The following is a 16403-nucleotide window of genomic DNA, read 5'->3' as shown; positions in this document are numbered from 1 at the left end:
ATAGCAAGGTAATGAGCCTACCTCACCACCGCCAACAAATGAAAACTTAAGAGGAAATATACATTTATGGATTTGGTACGATCCAGTTGCTGGAAATTTAACAATAAGATTAATTGAAGCACAAGAATTACAGCCAAGAGATTTTAGTGGTACAGCAGATCCTTACGCAAAAATAAGATTGTTGCCAGATAAAAAGAATGTATGGCAAACTAGGATACATAAGAAGACTTTGAATCCAAGTAAGTAAATAAAATAAAATCTTTTTTATTAAATTATTATAAAAAAATTTCTTTTATTTTAGTATTTGACGAAGATTTCGTTTTTGAAGAACACCCAACACAAATTGGTAAACGAACTCTTGAAATTCTTCTTTATGATTTTGATGCATATTCAAGACATTTATGTATTGGCGGAACACAAATTCTTTTAGAGAAATTAGATTTATCTGAAAGAGTTGACATCTGGAAACAATTAGGGGTAGTTGCAGAACAAGTAATATAAATAATTATTAGAAAAGAAAATATTGAACATTTTTTTAATTAAATTTTATTATTCAGGATGCGAAAATTGATTTAGGTGATTTAATGGTATCTTTATCATATCTACAATCAGCTGAACGTTTAACAGTAGTTGTTATTAAAGCAAGAAATTTAAGAGTTATAGATGATTCAAGAAATTCATCAGATCCATATGTTAAAGTTTCTTTAATAAATAATGGTAAAAAAATTAAAAAACGTAAAACTGGTGTAATACGAAATAATGTAGCACCAGTTTTTAATGAAGCATTAACATTTGATGTATCAAAAGATGTCTTAAAAAGTAGTTTTTTGGAATTTATTGTACTTCATGATAGTTTATTGGGTAACTAAATAATTATTGATTTAATAAATATAATTAACAAAAATTACTTACATATTTTCCACATTTTTAGGATCAAATGAAATTTTAGGTAAAACTGTTTTAGGTCATTCATCAGAAATTCGATTAGAAGAGAGAACATTCTTTGATGAAATGTTCCGTTCAAAGACTGCTATAGCACAATGGCTACCTTTGTATGAGCATAATGTTAAAATTATTTCAACACATCATCATAGTCATCATCATCATCATCATCAAAAATAATTTAAATATTAAGTAAATACACGGGAATTATTTTTTTTTTTTTTTTGGATTACATACCTAAAAATTATAAAAAGATTTTAATTATATTTTATAATTAATCAAGATCATTTTTAATTTTAAATATGTATACAATTTATAATATAATGCATATTAATTAAAGAAATTTAAATATAAAATAATAAAAATATGCAGTGAATGCAAGACTCGATTGCACTGTTGAAGTACAGTAATAGAATAAATCTAGACGAGATCAACAATTTTAAAAAGAAATTGTAACGTGTGGATTCATTCTAACACTATTCAAGCAGTATTATTGGGGTTCAAAGACCCCAATAAATAATATTATTTAAATTTATGAATTATGTAAAATAATATTATATTTGATGATTTTAATATTATGTGTACAAGCTTTTTACAATGATAAATTCTGTAATCAAAATATATTTAAAAGAAAACTTTTTTAAATTAAATTTACTTAAAACTTTTTATATTAATAGTATTAAAATATTAATTAACATTGTATATTATATTATGCATATTTTACAAATGCAATACTAAAATTATTTTTAAAAATTTATTTTGAAATCATATATAAAATTTATTTTTATAAGAACTGAAGTTTAAAGTTTCTAAAATACAAGGTTTCTTTTGAGATGTCAAAATATAATGCTAACATTCATTTTTATATATTTTTAAAACTCCGTGCGTGTGTCTATATACTTATAAATATTTCATAAAGCTTAAACGGTATAAAATTTAAAAGAAACTCACTAATGATAAAATTCTATATTTAATATACAACCATCATACTACACAACAATAACTAAAATATTAAACTATATGTATTAGGCTCTTATTGATATTTCAACAAGAAATCCCTTTCGTGTAAATATACAAATTAATTTTTAAATTTTAAACTAAAATTTTCATTATATACTCACAACATTTTATAAATAATGAAATTCAAAAATTCACCTATGTACTTACTACAATTATAATTTTATATCAAAAAATAATTATGTGAAAATCAATTTTCTTAACATAAGATATTGCCGATGCTGTATTTAAATCTAACATATGTTTAACAATTTTTCTAATTACTTATAAAAATTTTACCACCGTTTCAATCAGTAATCTACATAGATTACTTATGAAACTTACAATAAATTTGTATCTTAATTCAAAGACAAATTCTAACTCTTATTTAAATAAAAATTACAAAAATAAATTATAAAAATTTGAACAACTTTAAAATTAATTTACAAAATATTTATTTATTCATTGTTAACGAAAATAGATTGCCTAAAATTTTAAAATGTTCTTCCAGAATAAAATAATGCCGATTATATAAAAAAATATTTGTACAAGAAAGTATTAAATTTTGTATAAGAAAAATTAAAAGACACATGAGAATAAAATTCATCTCCCTCAAATCAACATTAAAACCTAATAAAATTACGAAGAAAAATTCATAACATATCTCTAGTTAATTCTAACAGTATAAATCCATTTGAATAATAAACAAAATAATTATAAATTAGTTTCTTGCACCTTCAAGTTTTTTCATTAAATCTATTTTAAACTGAAATCAACAAATATTTATAAACCCCTAAATAATGAAAATATGAAAAATATCCGCTTAAGCTGTTTGCCTATAAGTTTAAACTAAAATAAATATTTAAATTACTTTATATGAGTTTATAAAATTTAATATTAAATAAAAAATAAAAAATACAAAATTAATTGAAATTTATAAATGTCCATTGTACCTAAAAGTATTTAGAAAAAATTATGTATTAAAAAATATATATATATATGTATGGTAAATACATGTATATATACATATTACATATTATATATTTTATATAATTATAAAAAAATATTTATAGACGCTGTTTCATTTTATATAAAACTTGTAAAATTATTTATATTAAAATATAAAATTTATATATAAGAAAATAATGTTATAATTAATGTTTACCTAATGCTTTAAAATATAATTAACAAAATTAAGTATGTATGTAAAATATTCTTAAAAATACATTATTATATAAATAAAGTATATAAATAAAGTTATACGTATAAGGATATAATATATGCAATGTAAAATGTATACATATTATGTATACAAAATTATAAAATCTATATAATGTTAATGTTTCGTGAAAAATATTAGAATTCTGTATAAAATCCAATTGAATATGTATTAATATATAAATTAAAAAGTTGAAATAATTAAAAAAAAATTAGTGGTAAAAATTATTGTACCTGGTCTTAAAAATTATTGTGTTCCTTTCGTATATTTAGTTTCTTTTCCTTTTTCTCTTTTGAAGTTAGTTTATCTGGCTGGCTAAATAGTACGATTTCTGAATATGCCTACAAAATAAAATTTATATTTAATATGTATGTACATAAATATTCAGTTTACTTAAATTGAAAAAAAAAAGAAATATCATTTTAAAATAAAAACTTAATTAATACTCATTATGAAATTCCAATTAATTTCCATAACTAATACATTTACTCTCTTTTTATGCATTTTTCTTAACGATATATGTAAGCTCTATTTCACCAACCACTTTGAGATTTCTCTTTAATCAATTAATCAAAAAAATTGCAAAAAATTTTATTGTATCAAGAACCAAAACATCAATAAAGTATACTAATAAAAAGTGCCACAAGAGAATAGTTTCCAGTTCATGCTGTTCACCAAGGTTCTTCCAGAACGGGCGTAGACCCTATCGTAATTGGACAAAAATCAATTTGTAATCATTGTCGTTGCAGAATAATTGTTCGATATTGATTACTTACCTAACAATTGCCAGCTAACGTTTGGCAAGCTAAAGTTTGTGCTGTTTCAATCGACCCTTACAAAACAAAATGTATAATTAAGTTATTTATCAGCAAAATGTTACTCTAGTTACTCTGTATTAAATGTTACTCTGTAGTCTTGTAGTTGGTGCCATATGGTAGAAATTAAAGATGCTAATCCACGTACTCCAGTTCATCTACGTATGTACATATATGTATGTACGTATGCATATACATACTCTTAAATAATTAAAAAATTTTATTTAAGCAAACTCATGTCACATGAATCGCAAACTTTTTAGAAACTGGAAGTTCAATCATTAATATAAAAGTACATGTATGTATGAAAAATTTATTTTTTACAATTGAATTATGTAATTACCAAAAATTTTTAGTAGCAACAAAAAAGTAGTTACAAACATTTTCATTTACAAAATGCTCACCATTCCCGCCTTCATCAAATGAATAATTCAAAGTTAAAATTCGAATGAAAAATCTTAAAATTTGGAATTATTTAGCTGATGTTTGAACTTATTTAAAAATACTTGCTTTTATTAATATACAAGGCACTATAATTATATGCTTTATTAATTAATGAACATACATTTTCGTTTTCGTCCAAAAAAAAAAGTTTTAAAAAATTGAAAAAGCAATTCTTATATTTCAAATCCTTATATTTAAGTTATTAAAAATTTGTTACCAATTCATTCACAATAACAACATAACGCATTCATTTAGATTTTCTTTGTTTATTGTCTATTGTGAATGGTACTTTTTTATTAAAAGATTTTTTTTTATTAATTTTTGACATTCAAACAATAACAAATCTTTATTTTAGTAATAATACGACAGTTCCGCAACAATTTGATTGATAAATTTTACATTTTGTAATAAAAAAGGAAATAATGGAAAATAAAAACGATGGTACAAATACTGGTAATTATCAATGTATTTTAGCAAACTTTATAAAATAGAGAATTATAATTTAGTTGAAACAGCTTCGTATGTTACTCCAGAAAAGAAGGTTAAATCAATGGCCGATATGAATAAATGGCAAAAATCTGAAGCTTATTATGATCTTATTGGTTTTATCAATGGTATAAGTGTTGTTATACAAGGAAAAAGAAATTCATACGATTGTTACGTTTCTGAAACAATGAATAAGCTTTTAGAAATTTTCGATAAATTAAACAAACTTGTTGATGATACACCACCGATTGATCAACCTCAAAGGTTTGGGAATCAAGCGTTTCGCATTTGGTTTGAAAAACTCAGTTCTGTAATAAATTTCTCTTTATGACGAAATACAAAACCGATAATCAAATTTTTCGATTTAATAGATGACGCCAAATCTTCTAGTGGATGCGATTCCCGAAAAATATCATTCAGCTATTACGGAATTTTCTGTGTATTTTGTAGATTCCTTTGGAAATCAAACACGAATTGATTATGGAACTGGTCACGAATTAAATTTTATTATGCTTTTATGCAGTTTTTTTAAAGTTGGAGTCTTACAAGAAAAGGACAATATAGCTGTAGCTTTAAAACTTTTTAATTCTTATCTGACATTTGTAAGACGATTGCAAAAAACATATAGAATGGAACCTGCTGGAAGTCAAGGTGTATGGAGTTTAGATGATTATCAATTTGTACCATTCATTTGGGGAAGCGCTCAATTATCAATTAATAGTCCATTTGACCCATCTAAATTTCTGGATGCAGATGTGATTAATAACTACAAAAATGAATACATATATATTGGATGCATAGATTATATTTGTCAGGTTAAACGCTTTTAAAAATACAAAATTATATATTTTTTTTACTTTTGAATTTCAGGTTAAAACTGGTCATTTTGCTGAACATTCTAATCAGTTATGGAGTATTAGTGCTGTACCATCTTGGTCAAAAATTAGTTCTGGACTCGTAAAAATGTATCAAAAAGAGGTAAAAAAAATATCTTATACATAAAAGCGTGTGTTTCATAAATAATTTTTCAAATTTTTTTTTCAGATCCTTGCTAAATTTCCGGTAATACAACATGTATTTTTTGGTACTATTATGTCATTTAACACTGTCAAACCTGGCACAACCTTATATATAGCCAGATTAGGTGTTCCCGAATCAAATAGCTCAAAATTACCAACTATGTTATCAAGTGCAGTTTCAGAATCGAGTACGAAATAATTTTAATGATTTTAATTTCAGTTGAACATTTTTTAATTAGTTTTTGTATTATTTAATTTATTTGGATGTAACTAAAATTGCAAAAAAAATAAAAACATCATAACTTATTCTTTGCTCTCCTTTTTTGAAAGTGGAGGGATAATATTGAATAATCTAGCAAATCCTAATGCGAATGAACCTAAAATAGATTTTTTGGATTTTTGTGTAAAATATTCTTTCATTATTCTTATTTTAAATTTTACCACACGACAGCATAATAATAGTGTTCCGTTCTAATCCTTTTCGTCTTTTGGCATGATGCCATAAATAAGCTCCTATTACTGACATACAAAAACCACCAACCATTCTACATTCTAAGCAATCTTCTATTTCTCCTTTTTCAAATTTTTTCCCCATTACTTTTATTAAACTATTGTTAATATTATTTTAAATATTCATATGTGGGCTTGTTATACCTGGAAACTAGAAGGAAATAAAATTACAAACTTTTTTATGTTAACATAAAAAATTATGTTTTTTTAAAAAACTGTTTTATTAATTATGCAAAACTCTTTGTAAATCTTAAAAGCTAGCAAACAATTTGTGAACAAATTTTGTTTAAACTATTTCTAAGTAGTTCACTCAAAACATTCATATCAAAACCAGTGTCACAAGATTGGGTTAATTTTGCTTCTAATGGTAGATTTCCCAAAAATGGAACTTCCATTTCTTTACACATAACTTCTGCACCTCCTGAACTCTCGTCAAATATTTTCGAAGTACCGTTGCCTAAAAATACAATTTCATTTAAGCATTTAAAATTGTTTGAAATACAAGCACATATTACAGTGACCGCAAATAAAAGGTGACATGTTCTCTATAACCCCAATAATAGGAATGTTTAATTTTTTACAAAAGCTTATTTGCTTTCTAACATCCAGTAAAGCTACTTCTTGAGGTGTTGTTACAATAATGGCTTTCAAAGATCCTTTCGGTTCATTTAAATAAGAAACCGATGATAAACTAAAAAACATTTTATGGTTATTTTAACTGAATACATTGAGGTAAACATAAATGATTGAAGGGAACTAATCAAAAAGGCAAATTAACCTCAACATTTGCAACTATTTCAAATTATAAACTTACTGTTCATCTGAAGTTCCTGGTGGAGTATCTAATATCAGATAATCTAAATTCCCCCAATCTACCTCTGTTAAGAACTGTCTTATCATTCCATTCTTTTTCGGTCCTCTCCAAATAATGGCATCATCAGGACTTGACAATAAAAAACCAATAGACATTAAGCATAAATTATCATCGATATTTACAGGGGACCAACCAGAACCCGAATTATGTACTTGTTCATTTTCTACCCCAAGCATTCGTGGTTGAGATGGACCACATATATCAATGTCCAAAACACCAAAATTTAAATCATCATGCTTTTGAGCAAGAAATTTAGAAAGCAATGTTGTGACAGTACTCTTCCCAACACCTCCTTTTCCTGATAAAATCAGGTATTTATTTTTTATATTTTTAATCTTTTCTATAACTCTTTCTCTTTCTTCGTTTGCTGCAGATTGATTAGACGAACATAATGATTGATTAGGGCAACCAGCACAAGCGCTACTTTTACCAGCATTTTGAGTTCCAACGCCGGGACAACCCTCAGGTTCTGGTTGCATTTCAGTAGACATTTCAAAGAAACTTTGCACAATTAATTAGTTTATTAAATTTGTTAAAGTTTGGAACAATATTCTAAATTCATTTACACTTACTTATAACAAAAACTTTTCTGTTTTAATTGTTTTTTTTTTTTTTAAACACACTCGATCAATATAAAGCGATGACAATCATAACAAAAATTATAACAAATGTACAATAATTTCCAGTTTCCTCCAGTAATAAGAATGGATTTCAAAACATTGCGTTAAATTTTAACAGCTGACCCTGCAAAATGTCAAATGTAGGTATTCATATTCCCTCTTAATAAAAATGGCGTTATTCAACAGTCAATTGGGTTCACTAATTTGTGAATTATTTATTCCTATAGTGTTTGCTATTATTGTGATTGTAATATTCAGATTAAGGGCCTAATGATCTTTCTTCCTTTTTACTCACAAAGTGAGAAGAAAGTGAATAACTTTCGTATTCTTGTATGTATAGTAAATTTTTTCACTTTGTTTTTGAAACAAAGTCGATAAATTTTGATGACGTTCATTCGATAATTTGAGGAAAAACGCAAAAATCCAATCATATTGAAAAAATGAGCAATCATATTGGAAAAGTAAAATATCCATTAGAAAACAGACAATTCCGATTTAAAAATGAATTGAAACGAAGAATGAAAGCGAGATACACGATCAGGCTTTAAAATTTTATTTCGTTTACTAAAAATTACTAATTTTCTTTTAATTTAACACAGGAGCCTTTCTTACAATTCTCCCGAAATCCAGGAACAATCCTTTTTTGAATCATGCATGTCGGACCCTTCATTACGGTTCTTTATTTCTTTCTGAATACTTCAGACACACTGGAACAAACTAATCAAAAAGCATGTAGATATCATAAATGAATAAAAAAAAAAATTGTTTGATTTCTTAAAAAATCAATCATAAACTTTGTAAGATTAATTGTGTTGTGACTGTTCAAACATGATTTTGTGTTTCATAAGATTCTCATTAACTTGCTGCTAAATGTTGCTTCTATTATCTATAAAAGTTCTATGGAATTATTACTAATATTTTGTAATAAAAAAAATTGCATTTCTTAATTTTTAATTAAACAAGTGGATCAAAAGAATCCTTACTTTGTTTAAATGTGATTTAGTAAAGATTCAATTATATTAACATAAACGGAATATATGTAGCTAATGACATTAAAATCCGTTAACTGCATTCGTTTAAAAAACATAAACAGCAGCAAAAATGAGCCAAGTTGTGAAATAAAATGCAGTTGAGCTTTGTGGCCTTGACTTAATTGTAGATGATTTGTTTATTTTGCAAATTGTACAAATTGTCATATTAATCCTAGTCGTCAAGTATTTATTTTTTATTTATCCTTTAAACATGTCCACACAGAAGAGAACCGTAATACATTGGTTTAGAAAGGTAAGTGAGTATGCATGTACCTATGTGGGCACTATTTTATACATGTTTAAAGTATTTTTATATTATTTTACATGTTTAAAGTATTTTTATATTATATTTTGTAGGGTCTTAGAGTTCATGATAATCCAGCATTAATCAAAGCGTGTGACACTGTACGTTCAAACCCAACTGTTTATTGTTTACGTCCGATATTCATATTAGATCCTGATTTATTAAAATGGTTAAAAGTTGGAGCCAACCGGTGGCGTTTTCTTCAAGAATCTCTACAGCAATTACATGAGAACCTTACAAAAATAAATTCAAGACTTTACGTCGTACGCGGCAATCCAACTACGGTTTTTCCAAAAATTTTTGAGAATTGGAATGTTGTTCAACTAACATTTGAAACTGATATTGAACCATATTCCGTTAAAAGAGATAATGATGTGGAAGTGAAAGCATTTGAACATGGAGTAATGGTTTATCAATTTGCATCGCATACAATTTATAACCCTCAATTAGTTTTACAAAAAAATGGAGACAAAGCTCCGGTAACTTATCAAAAGTTCATGTCAATTGTAGAAAAAATTAAAGTTTCAGCTGCCCTAGATGTACCAGAAAAATTACCAAAAGCTACCATTCCTTCCAATGATTCAGAGGAAAACCAAAATAATAAATGCTATGATGTTCCAGCTTTAAATGAACTAATTTCAGACAAATCTTTGCTGGGACCTAGAAAATTTCCAGGTGGTGAAACGGAAGGTCTAAATAGGCTTAAAAGGTATTTAAAAGATACTGAATATATATGCACATTCGAAAAGCCCAATACCTCACCAAATTCTCTTGAACCTAGTACTACAGTTCTCAGTCCTTATTTGAAATTTGGATGCCTTAGTTCTCGATTATTTTTTCATAAATTGAATGAAGTTTTAAAAAAAAATCCTAAACACTCAAAACCTCCGACATCGCTATTGGGCCAATTAATGTGGAGAGAATTTTATTATACGGCTGCAGCTTCCGATCCTAATTTTGATAAAATGATTGGTAATAAGTTTTCATACCAAATCCCATGGCAAGAAAATAAAACGTATTTAGAAGCATGGTCACATGGGAAAACAGGTTACCCTTTTATAGACGCTATTATGAGACAGTTAAGACAAGAAGGTTGGATACATCATTTAGCACGACACGCTGTAGCCTGTTTTTTAACAAGGGGGGATTTATGGATTTCCTGGGAAGAAGGTCAAAAAGTATTCGAGGAACTATTATTAGACGCAGATTGGGCTTTAAATGCCGGAAACTGGATGTGGTTGTCAGCATCAGCGTTTTTCTATAAATATTTTAGGGTTTATAGCCCTGTAGCTTTCGGAAAAAAAACAGACCCTGAAGGAAAATATATAAAAAAGTATTGTCCAGAATTAAAAAATTATCCTGCTGGTATTATATATGAGCCTTGGAAAGCATCGTTAAATAGTCAAAAAGAATATGGTTGTGTTTTAGGGAAAGATTACCCGAACAGGATAGTGATACATGAAACCATACATAAAGAAAACTTGAGTAAAATGGCCGAGGCTTATAAACTTAATAAACAATTAAAGGATAATGTAAATGATACATCCAAAAAGAGAAAAATTGAAAACCCCAAGTCTTCATCAAAAAAGATGAAAAAGTGAAATGCGAAAAATGTTAATTTGTAAATTTTTTGTATCTAAATTATTCAATTATTTTACCTATTAAAAAAATTTCTAAAATTTTATTTGTTTTTTTTCACCAACATTTTTTCTAAGCTTCTATATAAAACTACATATTCTTGTAGTAGTTTCCATAAATATTGTTTAATATTCCATAACTATATATTGTTTTAATTTCCATAAAATTATAGGAGCTACAGTTTATTGCCAATCTAAAGTTATAAACAGCGATTGAGTAAAGATTATATAGAAAAAATAAGAATGTTATGTAGATATTGTTTTTCTTAAAACTTTACAATTAAAAAAATTGTTTAATATTTTAGATAATTTTGGTTTAATAAAATCTTTCCTAAATGTTAACAATTTTATTCTTTGCTAGATGATTTTTTTGGATCCCATGCCTCAATTTTCGGAGGAGTAGTTGTGTACGGCATATACTGAGCTACAGATACAAATACATTTATATAACGGTAATGTTTATAAATAAGTGTCTAGTTTACCTTTAGTTCCCGATAAATTTTCGCTATGGTCAATCATCCATTTGTATTTAGGGCGAGATCCGTCTAAGGTTGGTGGAATATCGGTCTAAAAATTATTCATATATAATAGTGATTTTCTTAAATTAATGTTCTCAAACCTTGTAATGCATCCAACCAAACCATTCAGCTGGAATCTGTGATCCATCGTAATCCATATTAAAGTGATCTGCATATTCTACCCATCTATTACGACCATAGAAATAATATGGATTTTCATAATATCTATTACCATATTTATCGGTTCCAACAAGGGTTCCAGGTTTAAGCTCATCAAATCTAGAAATTCAAGCAATTTTTTTCTACATCTTTTTATTTAGATGAAATTATATAACCTGTAAAGTTTCATATATGCTGCGCGAATACCACCAGCTTGACGAATAATATCATAAATTTTAGCTAACCTATCAAGTCCTAAAAATCTCGCCATAGCTTCGCCTGTTTTTTTAAGTTTTAGGACGTTTAAAATTAACTAAATAAAATTTTTAGTTAAATTTTTTTTTTTTCGGTCAGAGAAAAACAATAATCAATATGTATTTGACAACTTAAGTTGTCAATGTCAATTTGATATATATTTGACATATGATTGGAAAGATTGCATGAAAGTTGAATTATTGGAAAATGTCTTTTTGGAGAATTTATACCAGAACTGCCAAATGTTGTTTTTCTTTTTATATCAAGTTTATTAAAGAGGTATAAACCGTATTGCCGTCATAGAAAAAAAAGTCACTAGATTGTATTTGAAAATTCTTCATATGTATGTGTTCATATAAATTTTAGAACCAAAAATCTTTTAGAATTATCAAAAATATAGATACAAAGCTATTTGATAATTAAAAATAAAAATTTTTGGTTTCATAATGTAAATAATAATGAAAACCAAAATCATTTAAAAAAAATATCACTAAATCTATGAAATAATTTTATAATAATACAAAAATGAAATAGGTATGGCAAAAAAAAAACAAAACAATTTATTAAATTTATAAAATAAGATCTGTACTATAAGAATAGTTGTCTTAATATGAAGCTGTTAAAAATCTGCTATTGCATTATTAATTTACCAAAAAAGTCAAAAATCTATCGACTTTTTTCTATCTTTATTATTATATTATCGCTAATAGAAATGACTCTAGAATCGTCATACTTTTTTTAATAAGGCTAAAATAGTTAAAATTTTAAAAATTTCTTCAGACAAAGTGGCTTAAACAGATTCACTAATGCAAAAATCGTCGTGTGAACGCAGGTTAGCCTAATGATCGATTCTATTTGAGTTTAAAAATATAACGCTTTAAAAAAAAAATTTTTATGGAGTCGATTTCCAAGTTAAGTTAACTTTACATCCGATTAATTTGAGACTTGAAAGTTTCATTGGTATAAGCTCGAAATCCAAATGAAGTCAACTTCAAGTACGTATAAGCGCAGTAATTTATTAGATTAGAATACGGTAAGAAAATTTTATTTTAATATTTTTGTTAATTGTGAAAGTAAAGCCATAAAATATTTTTTACAGTTAAGGAAACTCCCAAGATGTGCATACAGATGTACATATATACATACATACCTATTTATAACAGTTTATGTTTACATAATAATTTTGATATTTTTGAAATAGCAGCGTTGTTTTTATGAAAAATTATTCTCGGGATAAAATTTTGTGAATGTTAAAATTTTCATTCCCTACTTATTGAAATACATATGAATTAATGTAAAATAAAATATGCATTTCCGGAAAATATGATGGATTTTAAATTTTCGAAATAGGTAAGTCCAAGAAATTTGTTTTTAATAGAATCTGTTTGGAGGTACTTATGTATGTATATACATATGTAGGTACATTACGTTTCAACAAATTTAGTGCGAAAAGAAAAAATTCTTGCTACTTCATACCCAGCGATCTTTGTTATCATTAAAATTGTATTTTCGAGACATACATACATACATACATATAAAATTTTTTATAATATAATCTCCAACTTATTACTTTATTTTTGGTTTTTTCTAGGTACATATATATGTACATACATTTTGAATATAGAAATTAAGAAACAAATTCAAACCTCTTCGAATAATTTGAATAAGTAGCTATGCCTTTTTTTAATTTTTTTATGTAATATTCTGCATTAACCTCTAAAGATTTCCTTTTAAAAACTAAATATTATATTTGTTAGTATGTCTAACTAGCACAAGACATAAGAAATAGAATATAAGTTTAAAGAAATTTTGCTACTATATAAAATAATTATTGTACATAAATGTGTTATATATATACAAAATAGTGTTATACTTATAGATATTTACATTTACATGATGTATATTTATGTATATATAGGTTATGGAGGTAGGTTAATATATACATACCATGCCAATTTTGAACATTACATAACCTATTCCAAGTTAGCTTATTCACAGATGTGTCGAAAAGCAAAAAAAAAAAAAATTCTATGAAACTGGTTATGCAATTCATAATAGTAAACGAAAATAATTTCCTTAAATGTAATAATAATAATAATAACAATAATAAAAAATAAGGAAACGAAAAGAAATGGAAAACCTTGAAAATATAAAAATCAAAAAAAAAGAATTTTTTTTCTTTCTTCTTCTATTTGTTGCTGCCTTTTATACATGCAAGATGTTTAATTTAAAAATGTACTAAGATTGCATTCACATAACTATATATGGCATAATATATACAAGTATATATACTATACTCAAATAGTTGGCTCAAATTCAAATAAGGAAGTAACTTTTGTGGTATTACAACATTACCAGTTTTCACTCAATATTAAAATCATTCAAATGTAATTTTTCAATTTGTTTCCTCTATATATTTATAACTGTTTTATATAAGCAAATGTTTTAATAAGATCGCATATTCTTTTTTGATCCTGAATTCCTTTTCTTTCTTTTTTTCCCTGAAATATTATTAAATTTTTATTTATACAGATAAGGATATATGGTTTTTCTTTTGGAGCGTATATGTACATATACGCTCCAAAATATATATATATGAATATCTTGTATGTGCACTATAAGTGCAGAATTTTAAAAAAGGGAATAAGGTACCTTAAGGCATTTTTTTTTCTTTTGTAAACTTGAATTTGTATGATTAGGTAACCTATAACTAAACATTTTGCATTTTCTTTAATATCTTTTGATATCTTCTTTTATCCTTTATAAATAATAATTGTGTAATAAGAATTTTCATATTTACTTAAGTAGCTAATACTTGTATAACAATGGTAAGAATAGTGAAACTATTTTTAATGTATAATATAAGTATGTAGGTATATTGTATGTGCGTATAACAATATTAAAGTGCAAATATAAGTATTTATGTTTATTTAAGAAATAAGTTTGAATCTCAATTCTATAAATGAATAAGTTTGAATAAATTTGAATTTTCCTCATTTATTTTTTTTACTTTTATACATTTTTGTTTTACATTATCAAACTATGTAACAATTAATATATTAAACTTTTTCAAAGGAAAATTTTTTTTTTTGCTATTTTCGATATCTTAATCTTTATTAAAATTTAAATCAAATTTGAATATTAAATAATGGCATAATATACAGTAATCCCTCGCTTAAAATCGTATTTGGAACCGAAAATTTGTGATTTTAGTCGGAATGATTCAAAGTGAGGTTCATACTTAAATTTTATGTATAAAAAAATTAACTCTTCAATTTTGTGTTAGTAGCTCTTCAGTTTTGTTGTTGTGTTATTTATAAAAAAACAATACTTTTAATATCGAGATTAAAATCGAATTTTTCTCTATCACGGTGACTTTTTGCGAGGGATTACTGTATAAGTAAGTAAAAATTTAATTGTGATTTTATATTACTTATTTTTAATCAATCAGTATATTGACAAAGAATTCACGAAAATTGATTAAATATAGCTTTCCTGTAATCGAAGGGTTTCGGATTCAAACCCCGGTCAGGTCACTATTAAAATTATATTCAATATTATAACTCAATATACTATACTTTTATATATATAGTATAAAAGTAATTTTTATATATATTCATAATATTCAGCATTAAAAACTAAGAAAAATTAACAATAAATATTAATTACCTTAAATAATTAATATAAAAATAAACTTTATGACTCAATGAAACTAGGGCATGACTATCTATGATATCATGCATTAGCCCTATACTCCTCTTAGGAGTGAAGAAGGAAAAAAGGAAGGTACGCTAATATTTCCACATGAAGTAGGGTAAGCGTGGCATTCTAGGCAGATTATTTAAAAGAACCAAGCGATGTTCGACGACGATCTCGCGGTTAAAATGGAACGTTTTTATTAATTAGGGGCGATTAACCTGCAGCATGGGCCATGTCAACCCATCAACCAACTATGGCAATTACATATAGTCTGACAATACAAATACATTTTAGATAACATGTTTTCTCTCATATTATTTACTCAATAGTAGATCTTTTAAAGTCTTTTATACATAGCGCAGATTATAAATGGCTTGAGTAACCTAAGTAGTTAAAATATAAATCCATACGAATACATACATAATTGTACATATACTATATGCAAGTTATTTAAATAAACCGATTTAAATCGTATTGAAGTGAATTGAACCCACTTAAATCAACAACCGAATTACTGTGGTCAATTTTCATTGTAAATTGAACTGGAATTTATCATCATTTCCGTTTAATTTTCCATTTTCCATTTTATTTTTTTTATTTATTTTTAGTTTTTTCAATTTTTTATTCGTATATTTATTTCATTGTTTTTAAATTGATTTAATTTAGTATATACTGTTTTTTTTTTTTTTTTATTTGAAATCACTTTGTTTTTGTTTTCATAAAAAAAAACCAGAGAGAAAAATTAAATAAAAAGGAACTGCGAACAATTTTTTTTTTTACTTTATTTCTTGCCAGTTATTTTATTTACCCAGTAACAATAAATTGGCTCAACAATAACAGCAACAACAAGAAAAAAGGGAAAACCAGACAACAAA

At 25.8% G+C, this 16403-nt stretch overlaps 5 protein-coding genes across 5 annotated transcripts in view; 3 read left to right on the top strand and 2 right to left on the bottom strand.

The window, feature by feature from the left end:
• The window catches only part of LOC129612194 (synaptotagmin-B), a 54290-nt gene extending 52780 nt beyond the window's left edge, over window positions 1-1510 (top strand). The window contains exons 5-8 of the mRNA XM_055525713.1: window positions 5-239; window positions 302-492; window positions 558-861; window positions 932-1510. Coding sequence (XP_055381688.1) covers window positions 5-239; window positions 302-492; window positions 558-861; window positions 932-1122 — 921 coding nt within the window. The 3' untranslated portion in view covers window positions 1123-1510. The remainder of the gene's footprint in view (window positions 1-4; window positions 240-301; window positions 493-557; window positions 862-931) is intronic.
• Window positions 1511-4755: 3245 nt separating this feature from the next.
• Window positions 4756-6227, top strand: LOC129612182 (serine/threonine-protein phosphatase 2A activator-like). Its single transcript, XM_055525699.1, has 5 exons — window positions 4756-4869; window positions 4923-5212; window positions 5274-5717; window positions 5773-5880; window positions 5947-6227. The coding sequence occupies exons 1-5, from the start codon at window positions 4839-4841 to the stop codon at window positions 6118-6120; spliced, it is 1047 nt and encodes a 348-aa protein (XP_055381674.1). The 5' UTR covers window positions 4756-4838; the 3' UTR covers window positions 6121-6227.
• A 401-nt stretch (window positions 6228-6628) lies between these two features.
• LOC129612183 (cytosolic Fe-S cluster assembly factor NUBP1 homolog) lies at window positions 6629-8030 on the bottom strand. Its single transcript, XM_055525701.1, has 4 exons — window positions 7878-8030; window positions 7246-7806; window positions 6947-7122; window positions 6629-6888 (listed from the first exon to the last, which is right to left on the bottom strand). The coding sequence occupies exons 2-4, from the start codon at window positions 7794-7796 to the stop codon at window positions 6689-6691; spliced, it is 927 nt and encodes a 308-aa protein (XP_055381676.1). The 5' UTR covers window positions 7797-7806; window positions 7878-8030; the 3' UTR covers window positions 6629-6688.
• Window positions 8031-8739: 709 nt separating this feature from the next.
• Window positions 8740-10897, top strand: LOC129612192 (cryptochrome-1). Its single transcript, XM_055525710.1, has 2 exons — window positions 8740-9209; window positions 9314-10897. Exons 1-2 carry the CDS (start codon window positions 9168-9170, stop codon window positions 10859-10861), a joined length of 1590 nt encoding a protein of 529 aa, XP_055381685.1. The 5' UTR covers window positions 8740-9167; the 3' UTR covers window positions 10862-10897.
• Window positions 10898-11044: 147 nt separating this feature from the next.
• Window positions 11045-11963, bottom strand: LOC129612204 (probable NADH dehydrogenase [ubiquinone] 1 alpha subcomplex subunit 12). Its single transcript, XM_055525724.1, has 4 exons — window positions 11751-11963; window positions 11517-11694; window positions 11380-11464; window positions 11045-11321 (listed from the first exon to the last, which is right to left on the bottom strand). Exons 1-4 carry the CDS (start codon window positions 11843-11845, stop codon window positions 11245-11247), a joined length of 435 nt encoding a protein of 144 aa, XP_055381699.1. The 5' UTR covers window positions 11846-11963; the 3' UTR covers window positions 11045-11244.
• Between the last annotated feature and the right edge of the window lie 4440 nt (window positions 11964-16403).

This window comes from Condylostylus longicornis, unplaced genomic scaffold (genome assembly GCF_029603195.1).
Source record: "Condylostylus longicornis isolate FDR11 unplaced genomic scaffold, ASM2960319v2 ptg000063l, whole genome shotgun sequence".
Taxonomy (NCBI): Eukaryota; Metazoa; Arthropoda; class Insecta; order Diptera; family Dolichopodidae; genus Condylostylus; species Condylostylus longicornis.
The sequence above is the reverse complement of the archived record's forward strand: the minus strand, read 5'-3'. Positions and strand labels throughout refer to the sequence as shown.

Bases quoted from the DNA above. Each gene is read 5' to 3' on its own strand.
- LOC129612182 (XM_055525699.1), top strand. From the start codon at position 4,839: ATGGAAAATAAAAACGATGGTACAAATACTG. The intron at 5,213-5,273 runs GTAATAAATTTC...TCGATTTAATAG, and splicing joins GGTTTGAAAAACTCAGTTCT to ATGACGCCAAATCTTCTAGT. The intron at 5,881-5,946 runs GTAAAAAAAATA...TTTTTTTTTCAG, and splicing joins TAAAAATGTATCAAAAAGAG to ATCCTTGCTAAATTTCCGGT.
- LOC129612183 (XM_055525701.1), bottom strand. From the start codon at position 7,796: ATGTCTACTGAAATGCAACCAGAACCTGAGGGTTGTCCCGGCGTTGGA. The intron at 7,123-7,245 runs GTAAGTTTATAA...AATGTTTTTTAG, and splicing joins CCAGGAACTTCAGATGAACA to TTTATCATCGGTTTCTTATT. The intron at 6,889-6,946 runs GTAATATGTGCT...TTGTATTTTTAG, and splicing joins ACCTTTTATTTGCGGTCACT to GCAACGGTACTTCGAAAATA.
- LOC129612192 (XM_055525710.1), top strand. From the start codon at position 9,168: ATGTCCACACAGAAGAGAACCGTAATACATTGGTTTAGAAAG. The intron at 9,210-9,313 runs GTAAGTGAGTAT...TATATTTTGTAG, and splicing joins TAATACATTGGTTTAGAAAG to GGTCTTAGAGTTCATGATAA.
- LOC129612204 (XM_055525724.1), bottom strand. From the start codon at position 11,845: ATGGCGAGATTTTTAGGACTTGATAGGTTAGCTAAAATTTATGATATT. The intron at 11,695-11,750 runs GTTATATAATTT...TTGAATTTCTAG, and splicing joins GCATATATGAAACTTTACAG to ATTTGATGAGCTTAAACCTG. The intron at 11,465-11,516 runs GTTTGAGAACAT...AATAATTTTTAG, and splicing joins TTGGTTGGATGCATTACAAG to ACCGATATTCCACCAACCTT.